Source organism: Herpailurus yagouaroundi, unplaced genomic scaffold, assembly GCF_014898765.1.
Source record: "Herpailurus yagouaroundi ecotype Mexico unplaced genomic scaffold, PumYag 185, whole genome shotgun sequence".
NCBI lineage: Eukaryota > Metazoa > Chordata > Mammalia > Carnivora > Felidae > Herpailurus > Herpailurus yagouaroundi.
Genome location: NW_024412416.1, coordinates 7,196,811 through 7,207,241, shown reverse-complemented (window position 1 = coordinate 7,207,241; position 10,431 = coordinate 7,196,811). Strand labels below are relative to the sequence as shown.

The 10,431-nt window shown below is 45.0% G+C and overlaps 1 protein-coding gene across 1 annotated transcript; it reads right to left on the bottom strand.

The window, feature by feature from the left end:
• Positions 1–493: 493 nt before the first annotated feature.
• MRPL46 (mitochondrial ribosomal protein L46) lies at positions 494–10,407 on the bottom strand. Its single transcript, XM_040493710.1, has 4 exons — positions 10,062–10,407; positions 8,579–8,768; positions 7,627–7,800; positions 494–880 (listed from the first exon to the last, which is right to left on the bottom strand). The coding sequence occupies exons 1-4, from the start codon at positions 10,287–10,289 to the stop codon at positions 627–629; spliced, it is 846 nt and encodes a 281-aa protein (XP_040349644.1). The 5' UTR covers positions 10,290–10,407; the 3' UTR covers positions 494–626.
• Between the last annotated feature and the right edge of the window lie 24 nt (positions 10,408–10,431).

Sequence of the window (10,431 nt, the reverse complement as noted above, 5' to 3'; positions counted from 1 at the left end):
TTGGGGCCAAGTCCTGTGTGGCCAAGATTCCACCATTGATAAAAGGGAGATAACAGTCCGACCTGCTTATTCACATGACTGTCTCAGAACAGATATGATTAAATTCTGCTTAAATATAAAATGTTTAAAAAAAATGAAAAAAGAAAATAAAAACCAAAAGAAAAAAACAAAGGAAGAAATTATTTCCTAGGCTAGACTTTCATATCAAGTACAAAGGAAGAAAAACACAAAATGGATAGAGGCTAAGACACTGCACAGAACTCGTTTTTTCTTTTTTTGCCTGAGCCTAGAAGCTTTCACAGACCTCAAGGCTTTTAGAAGTTCAGTTTCCTTCCTTGGGTTCTCTTTCTGGGCCCAGGGAGCCAGCTGATTCACTATGAAGTAACGCAACACTCAATTATCAGCTTGAACACAAGCGAAAGGCGCCCTAAGAGACGGCCCTCTCTTCACAGGGAAAAGCCAGTCGTTCTCAAAGGAGAAATCAGCCAAGACCCACACAAGAATAAACTCGTTTATTTCTCTGAGTTTGTTGCACGATGTTCCCTGCAAAGACGGAGCCAGCACATAGTGTCCTTGAGGCCCCGGTCGCAGGCCTGTTCGAGCACTGTCCACAGCAGCACTGTTCGTCAGAGGTCCAAGAGAAATCTCCTAACCTGGGCCAGGTACTTCGGTTTCAAATAGTCGCCCAGCTCTTCCTTACAGACCCAGACATGCTGGCCCTTCTTCCAGGCCTGGGAGAAGTCTCCTCTGGTTAAGAGCAGTGCTTTGAAGAAGAATACTCTGGCCCCGAGGCTACTCTCTGTCCGCATTGCCTGAGGGAACTTGAACTTGTAGTGGCCACAGGGGGCGTTTCCCAGGAACTTGGCTTCCACTTTTTTTTCTGAAGGGGGGGATGGGGAAGAAACAGAATTGGAAGATAAGGACACACCCACCTGTTCACTCTGGCTCCCCAAGTCACAGGGGGTCTCTGTGAGAGCTATTTCCCGCAAGAGGTAAAAGCAATCCCTGGGAGTGAGGAGTGAGGAGTAAGGATGAGGGTCATTCCTAGAGAGCCTCTTCCCGTCTCCATCCAAATGCTCCTGGCCCGTGGCCTCGGGCTCCGGCTCCAGATTCGCTGGGTCTATCACACTTGCCAGGATACTGCCTTCAAACTGAAGTCAGCAATGCAGTTCAAATGCCACTACCTGGAGTCACAGCACCAAGCTTCTAGACTCAGCCCGGCCACTGTCTGCTGATGAAGGACCAAGACACTCGGTATCTGTAAAGCAAAGCTCATTAGCCTCTTAAAGGGAGGGTTACTTGAAAAGCATGAAAAAGACCCAATTTGACTTCCGTAGGGTGAAAACATACAAAGTTAAAAGACAAAGACAGATGGATAGATATTATCTGCAACCTATAATGAGGGTTAACCCCAACCAAGCACTTCAGAGGACAGGGAAAGGATAGATTAATTACTAAATGGCATCTGGAGAACTGGCTGAAGAGGAAAAATAAAGCTGGATTCCACCAATCTCAGTCCTCATATCAAAATTGACACCATACAGATCCAAGATTTAACAACAGACATTTAACTTTCATAAAAGGAATGTTCATTCTGGATCATGGATGTTTAATACTTCCTGAATTGTTCTGTCTCTTCAAATTTTTCATTAATGAAAAAAGAAGCCAAAAGAGTACTAGAAAAAACTGTGGGATACTTTCCGTATCATTTTCGAGAGGGAAAACCCTAACCAAGACACAAAATTCAAAAAATCCGTAAAACAGAAAACTATGTATTTACATAAAATTTCTACCAGGAAAAACAAAGCATAAAAGTGAAAGACAAAAATGACACACTGAGAAAAATATTTTTGACACGCTCCACAATAGAGTATCTTCAGGTATAAGAAGTACTTAGAGATCAATGAGGAAGAAGCCAACAAATCTAAAAGAAAAATGAACTAAGCATATAAACAGGACCTTCCACACAAAAATAAACATCACTGACCTATAAACTCTTTGAAAGATGCTCAGTCTTATTCAATTAAATAAACGTAAATTCAAACAACAACATGTCATTATTACCCAAGTCCCAAAACTTTGAGCTATACGCTGCCTGTCAAGGGTAAAAGAAAAACCAGCACTCTCATGTATGTTGCCAGGGTAGAAATTAGTATTAACCGTCACCTTTGATGAGAGTTACCAATTTCAAGTAGGCGTACCCTTTCATCCAGAGACTCTGCTCCTAGAACTTGATCCCCCCAGATGGTTTCTCTGCGCACGCGAGCAAAGGCGAGTATTAGTGGATGCTCACTACAGCTTATTTGTAAAAAGCAACAGACTGGTAAGGAGAACTGTGGTACATGCCTATTATGAAACCGCTGGCTGGTGTCAGAAAGCCTAAGCTATGGCTTCCCGCGCTGATACAGAGAGATGCTTACGAGCTGAGAAAACGGAGGCATGTAACCATGTTCCTACTACGTGGAGAACAAAAACCGGAGGGGATATGTATGTGCTTGTGATTTCTTTTTTGTTTTCTAATTTTTTTTTAATGTTTATTTATTTTTGAGAGAGAGACACAGTGTGAGCAGGGGAGGGACAGAGAGAGAGGGAGGCACAGAATCTGAAGCGGCTCCAGACTCCAAGCTTTCAGCACAGAGCCTGACATGGGGCTCGAACCCACAAACTGAGAGATCATGACCGGAGCCAAAGTTGCACGCTCAACCGACTGAGCCACCCAGGCACCCCTGTGCTTGTGATTTCTAACAGGATACACCAAAAAGTGTTAATGGTATAACTGCTCTGAGACAGAAAATTATTTCTTATCCTATATTACATTTACTAGGCACCATATATAATGAATTGCTTCTCTCAATACTAAAACCAAAACAAACAAAAAACACTATTAGCATCACATGAGGAATTTATGTATGAGGTGAGCTCACGTGCAACACACACACACACACACACACACACACACACACACAAATGTCAGCAATGGGTATCTACCGGTGATGGAATTATTAGAAAGTTTCTTTATACTTTCCTGAATTTTTCACTTATTTCAATGAATATGTATTATTTTTCTATAATCTGGAAAAACAGATTAAAAATATAAGCCAAACAATATGAAAAAAGAAATGGTTCATTATCAAATGAGCAAAGAATCTAAATAGGCACTCACAGTGGAGCCATGGTGCTCAGTAGGTTAAGCATACGACTTCGGCTCAGGTCACAATCTTGCAGTTGGTTAGTGAGTTCAATCCCCACATCAGGCTCTGTGCTGACAGCTCAGAGCCTGGAGCCTGCTTTGGCTTTTGTGTCTCCCTCTCTCTCTGCCTCTCCCCGACTCAAGCTGTCTCACTCCCTCTTCCAAAAATAAATAAACAGGGGCACTTGGGTGGCTCAGTCGGTTGGGCATCCAACTTCGGCTCAAGTCATCATTTAGTAGTTCATGACATCTGAGCCCTGCACTGGGCTCTGTGCTGACAGAGCCGAGCCTGGAGCATGCTTTAGATTCTGTCTCCCTCTCTCTCTGCCGTGCCCTGCTCGTGCTCTGTCTCTCTCTCGCTCTCTCTCAAAAATAACAAATAAACATTTAAAAAAAATTTTTAAAAGAAATAAAAATTAAAAAATAAACATTTTTTTTTTAATTTTTTTTTCAACGTTTATTTATTTTTGGGACAGAGAGAGACAGAGCATGAACGGGGGAGGGGCAGAGAGAGAGAGGGAGACACAGAATCGGAAACAGGCTCCAGGCTCTGAGCCATCAGCCCAGAGCCTGACGCGGGGCTCGAACTCACGGACCGCGAGATCGTGACCTGGCTGAAGTTGGACGCTTAACCGACTGCGCCACCCAGGCGCCCCATAAATTAAAAAATAAACATTAAAAAAATTTAAATAGGCACTCACAAATAAGTATAAATGCCAATAAACACTTGAAAACATGGTCAATCTCACTAGCAATCAGGAAAACCCTAATCCAGAAGAGATGTTTTACTAAGATAGGCAAAAATTAAAAAGAGATGATTACATATGTTGGTGGGGTCTAGACAAACAGACGCTCCACTACACCACTCCTGAAAAGGTCAAATGTTACAGACACTCTGCAGGACAACTGGGTCGTATTTATCAAATAGTTAAGTGGCCATCCTTGAGCATTTAGCCCACCTCTAGGAATTCCATCTTGCAGAAGGACTTGGGAAGGGAGGTGCCAACAAGCAGGAAATAAATGCACTCCGACTTTTACACGTACATATACTTTTATATTTCGTGAGCTTTTCTTCGCCACTTTAATCATTTTATATTATTTACCATTTTAATAACTTCACAATCAACACATTTTGTTTGTTATGCACCCATTTAATGTCAATACCTCTTTTATACATTTCCCCTCACATTTAATTATTGCAACAGGAATATTAAAAGGAGGAAAGTGGGTGCCGAGATGGAGGCCTGTCCGCGTGGCTCACAGGAGGCAGAGCTGAGCCAGCATCAGTCATGACTGTGTGAGAGAAGCAGAGGATCTGAACACAGTGATCCTGGCGAGACACCCAGATGCCACCTCCTAGGTGACAGCTGAGGACATGGGAGCACAGCTAAGGTCCCCACCCACTCCATTCTGTCTCACCCCCTCTCTCGCAGATTGGGGAAGGACCGACTGGGCTGCTGCTTCGTTAGCACGTGCTTGTGCCAGTGGCAGGGCAAGTAAGGTGACTGGGAACCGATGCTGCCAAATCTACATCCTCGGTAAACACACGAGCAGTGAGCCAGGTACCTGATGGGAGCTGGGATGATGGGGAAGAACAGATACTGTCCGTCCCTCCAAGGGAGTCAGAATTCTAGCTGGGGAGAGAAATGTGTCGATAAACAATTGCCAGGCGATGGAGGAAGTGAAAGGGCGTATTCTCCACTAGAACACAAGCTCGCACAGAGCTGGGGTAATGTCCCATTCGTCGCTGTGACCCCACTGCCTGAAGAGCATCCGGCAAACGGCAGGCTCAGAGTAAATGTTTGTTGCATAAAATGAATAAAGGCACACACAAATTCTATGAAAGCCTAGAAGGAGGAGTAGCTCTGTCTACCAAAGGGCTTGGAGAAGGTTCTACCACGGAAGGTACAATGTACAAGCTGAGTCTTCAAAATTGAGCAATCAGACCAGGGAAGAGGAAACCGCTCCGGTCAGAGACCAGCATGCCACAAAACAGAGACGCACGCCATGACCACGTTATTCAAGGAACGCAGAAGGTCTGCTGGGTTGGAATTCAGAATATACGGCGATGTGCGGCCAGATGGAAGACCGGCAACCTCAGGACCAGAGCAAACGGATTTGTGGGCCATGCTCCAAAGTCTGAACCTTTATGGGAAACCCAGGCAGAGAAGGGACAAGGGACCTGTGTCTGAACGCTCATTCTGGCAACACTGAAGAGCATGACATGAAAGCAAGGGGGAACTTTTTGGGCAACTATTTCAAAGGTCCAGTGCAGTGGTTCTCAACCACCGTGACTTGACTCCCCAGGTAATACGTGGCAACATCTAGGGACATTTTTGGTTGTCATGGCTGTCACACTAGGGGGAGTGGGGGATGGGCGAGTGCTACTGGCATCTAGCAGGTAGAGGTCAGGGATGCTACTGAATCCTACAACGCTCAGAACATTCCCCACAAAGAATTACCCAGCCCCAGTGTCAACAGTGCCAAGGCTGAGAACCCCTGATCTGGTGAGAAGCAAAAGGGGTGACAGCTACAGCTGTGAGGATAAAGAGAGGAATATTCAGACCAGACAGGACCCAAGAAGCTGTGGAGGTCAGACCGAAGCCAAAGAGAACTCTGAGGTTTCTGGCTGGGTAACTGAGTTAAGTGTCGGGCCAGGAAGCAAGGCTGCCAGGATAAGAAGAGGTGCGAGCTGAGCGTGGCAGGATTCTCACTTTTGAAAGTACCCGCTAAAATTTTAAATGGGGGGGGGGGGGGCGAGCAGAGAAGGAACAGGGATGGCGCCTGCCAGCGTCCCCAGAGGGTATTTGAGCAGCCCCCTAGATTTGTGCTGAATTGAATGCTTGCCCCTCAAGCCAACTATTTGAAGATAAGCAAATAAGCCTCTTTCATAGAAAGTCTGGGTACTTTTCAATTGGCTGCCTCTGTGCCGGGCCCTGAGGCAGAACCTAAATCTGAGGGGAAACAGCTTCATCAAGGATAATACAGTCTGTCAAATACTGAGCCACCAAAATATCTTCCTCAAAATGACAGCAGACAGCCAAGGAAATGAAAAATGTCCTCATTTTCAAAGAGACACTCAAACTTCAAAGCTAATTTTAGAACACAGTGACTTAGAAACAGAGGTTCTAGAAGACTGAGTACTTCTTCAAGATCTGAAGTATGGGCTAAAGAGTGAATCTGTGACAGACCATATTCTAAATACGAAAGAGCTAAAGACACTTCATGTCATTTAGCCTCTCAGCACAATGCTGTAGCTTAAAAAAAAAAAAAAAAAAAAAAAAAAGGAAAAGATAACTCTACACAAAGCAGGTCAGGAAAAGGTCCATCCTATGCAGAGATTAAAGAAAATCCACTTCCTCAAGAAATCCACATTAAAATAATCAAAAACGTGGGAAAAGAGAAAGCCAAACAGCAACTCCTGATCTGTTTTATGAACAATAAATAATGAAGCTTTCAGTGGTGTAAAAACTGAAAACCATTTTACTGTAGATATTGATCCTGCAAATACTGTCTGCACTGTTAGTTTCACTGGTGTTCCAAACGGAGACAGAAATCCCACCGAAGGCAACGAGCAGGACCCACCAAGACGGCAGGATCCGTCGTAGCTACCCACTACGATAAAGTATTTCACAACAGTGGGCTCAAGAGAAGATCTGGGCCAACGAAACCAGGAAAAGTACTAGAACAATCCATCCCTGTGGAATACGTAAAAGCGTGGAAACCTGAAGATGAATGTTTTATACTCTGTTGGGAAGACAACAAGTCTTACTGAGAAGTTGAAGCTCTCCGCTCTTCAGCCACGAAAGCAGTTGTTAAATTTACTGATGAAGGGCAACCACGAAGAAGCACCACTTTGCAACACCAGCCCGCGGAAACAGAGGCATGCAGGGAGGAAGGACGTACAACCAAACTCCTGAGTTCCGCAGACGAGGTGAAGGCCAAACAACAAGATCCACTGGGCCAAGCCAGCAGTTTCTCCAACCATTCTGGCTTGGCACTAAGACCCTCAGAGTCTTTATAAAGAAAAGGGCCACTGACTGAAACTTCAAGATCCAAACCTGTAGATGGACCTCTTCCTTTCCCTTCAGAAGCAACTGCCATGTGGATGTTAGTAGAGAATGAAAATGTAGATTTTAGGGGGGAAAAAATTCAACCCACACGAAAAGTAGAAAAAAAATATATAGAGTTCAATAAAGCGAATACATTTTACAAGTGAAAGAAAGAATTGTTTCTTCTGCCATCAATAAGACCGATGTGCTAATAATATAAAGAAAGAAAAGAAGACATAAGAATTCTTTCTAGCTGAAATGTTTAGAGACATCAGAGTTTCCATCAATGACCCACCTCCAACCCTTAAAGCCATCCTCGTAAGTCAGCCTGGGACTGAGTCGGAAGGGAGTCTTGTGAAGTTCAGAGAAGGGCAGAGAACTCACCTGACAGTGTGGCCAGGGTTCGCTCAGCTGTTCCTCGGAGGGTCTCCCCAGGCTGCCACTCAGCCTGGGGAAGTATCCACACATCCTGGTCTCCAAGCTTCTCTTTGACCAACAGAACAAGGTTCCTGTCTAGCTTCCGGTGCAGCGAGGTTCTGTCGTTCTTTTCATCAGCTTCTGTGAAGAAAAGGGGGTCAAAAAGGACAAGAAGTCTGTGATCTGCCAGAACCAAGGAGAACAGAATTTTACCATCTTCCTTTGAGGCAGACTGTACCTCGAAGCCACAACCTCTGTCCTCTTATAATCAGATTACAACCCTGACGCATCTAATCCGTACCTCTTTCAGGGCAGGGTCTCACAATCTTGAGAAAACTACAATGTAAGAAGAGAAGACCAAAAGCTGAACTTCTCCTTTGAGGAGCACAACACAAAGTTCTTTGAGCCTTTGGAAAAGAAGCTACACCCACACTACTTCAAACACCACAACTTCGCTGGGTTTGACACTATTACTGACTTCACTAGACCCGACTTCACTAGACTCTGTTCTTCAGTCTTCACGTATGAACTAAGATAAGAGAGCTCAATCCTCTGCTTTAGGAAGGATTTCAGATAAAACACAGGAAACTAATGGGAAAGGTTTAATCTCCCTCCCGTTCTCACTCCCAAACTGGAGTTAAACTCAGGTAACATTCATGAAGTTCAACTGAGAGAGAAGAGGCTATCCCACCAGCACCCTTACCTCCCGCTCAAAAATAACAAAGGCCTTTAAAAATGACATTAGCGTAGATGTGAGGAACAGGGAAAATAATTTATTCTTCGCCAACCTGAAAGAAGTTTTGCAATCACTTGTTACTTACAACACAAAGTAACGGCGAAGCAAATGTTCTCTGTCTGGGAACCAAAATACCTAACCGCCCCTTCCCTTGTCTCTTGCTGGCCTGCAAAGACCACAAACCTGTTATGCGAGCTCCAGGTTTGAACTGTAGGAATTTCTGCTCCCATACATCTTCCAAATCCTGCACCAACAGTACATTCTGTCCATCTTCTTCTTCATCATACAAGTCAGCTTTCCTCTTTGCCAGTCGCTGGGCTTCATCCAAAGCACGAAGCTCATGGTCTGAATACATACTTCTCTCTACCTCAATCTGGGAAAATTAAAAGGACAAAAAAAGAAAGCCACAGGCAGAGTAGAAAACAGAGCTGTAGCACGCCTGACAAAGAACTTTACCACTCATCATAACCAGACATACAATCAAAACACCATGGAAAAAGAACCAAAGAAGAAAGGTCACCTGCACTTTGGGCTTGGGCTACATTTGCTAAAATGTTAGAAGGTGACCGAAGGTCAAGCTGCTTCAAAGAACAGAAAACTGGGACAGGCATTTCCTGCCCACTTACTATGCTCCTATCCTATCAGTCTTCTATCAAAATCTCATCATGGATTTTCCTGCCTCACAGAATTTGTACAGGCGCTGTCCCTTCTTCCTAGAATGTTGTCCCTCCTGTTTTTCTAAGAAATTCCTGCTTATCCTTCAGATTTCAATTTAAATATCACTTTCTTGGGGAGATATTCCTTGACGCCGCCCATAAAATCAAATTAGATACCCCTGTGAAACCTTTTACAGTATCCTGTATCTTCCTTTATGACACTTAACAAGATCTGCAGTTATACAGTCATGTGATTATTTGGATACTGACTTGGTCCACCTCCACTAGACTGAATAGTCTGAAAACCAAAGGCATGTCTGTCTTACTCACTACTGCGTACCTACCACTTAGCACAGTGTCTGTACAAAGCAGGTGGTAATGGATTTTCTATAAAATGATTAATAAAGTGTTTGCAGAATAAACTAATAAACCAAGTAAAAAGCACAAACTGAAGTTTCGAACTCTCAGTAGCCAAGACGCAAAACATCTCAGACTCTGGGAAAACAACCTTCAGTCAGTATCTGAGGGGATTTAAGCCCCTCACAGCCACTACACTGAATACTTGCCCTTGTTTTCTCACTTGGCCCTCAGACAGCTTTGATCGCACCATTTTATCGATGTGCCCACTGCCTTCTCCTAAAACATCACATCAGACTTTCTCCTCTCTAAATTATTGACGACCTAGGAGAGAGACGTCCGTCTTCTTCACCACCGCATACCTAGCGTGTGCAATGAAAAGGGAAACCATTCTCCAAAGAGCTGCCTAACGTGACAATAAAGAACAAGGAAAACAAACTGTCTTTTAATGAACGCCTTCTATGCACCAAAACAACCCAGGAAGGTAGATACCAGTGCGCAGGCAAATACCCCGAAGTTCTGAAAGGAGATAAGACTTGCTCAAGGACACTCGGACTAACTGGTGCCGGAGTCGTGATGGAACCCAGGCCCACATGTCTCTATTGGTTCCCCCAAGAGCCTCCTAGAAGCTGTGAGCTGCACCTCAATCCTACCTGCTGTAGTAGAGCCGCCATCTCTTCCTGCAATGGGGTCAGCGGCTTCGAGACCAACGGTGGCCGCTGCAGGCACAACGCGCCCACCAAGCGCCATGGAGACCCGCTGCTCAAGGGTGCGGCCGCAGGGGCCAGGCTGCGAGAGCCAAGGCTACCGGCCCAGTGCCCCTCGAACCGCCGCCAGCCCTTCGCCGCCTCTAACAGAGTCCGCCTTACGGGCGCCGCCATTCTTCTGCTCTCCCACAAGGTACCGCGGCTCCCCGCGGCATCCTAGGCCAATCCCATGCTCCCACAAGGCAGCGCGGCAGCGGCAAGACGGAAAGAGCTCCGTCCCGGGAACTACTAGAACGAACCATTCCAATATGGGGGG

What these genes read in the sequence shown, in the direction of transcription:
- MRPL46 (XM_040493710.1), bottom strand. Translation starts at nt 10,289, where the DNA reads ATGGCGGCGCCCGTAAGGCGGACTCTGTTAGAGGCGGCGAAGGGCTGG. An exon ending in ACCTGGAGCTCGCATAACAG is followed by an intron (nt 7,801 to 8,578) that starts GTTTGTGGTCTT and finishes TTTTCTTCACAG; the next exon opens with AAGCTGATGAAAAGAACGAC. An exon ending in AACCCTGGCCACACTGTCAG is followed by an intron (nt 881 to 7,626) that starts GTGAGTTCTCTG and finishes CCCCCCCTTCAG; the next exon opens with AAAAAAAAGTGGAAGCCAAG.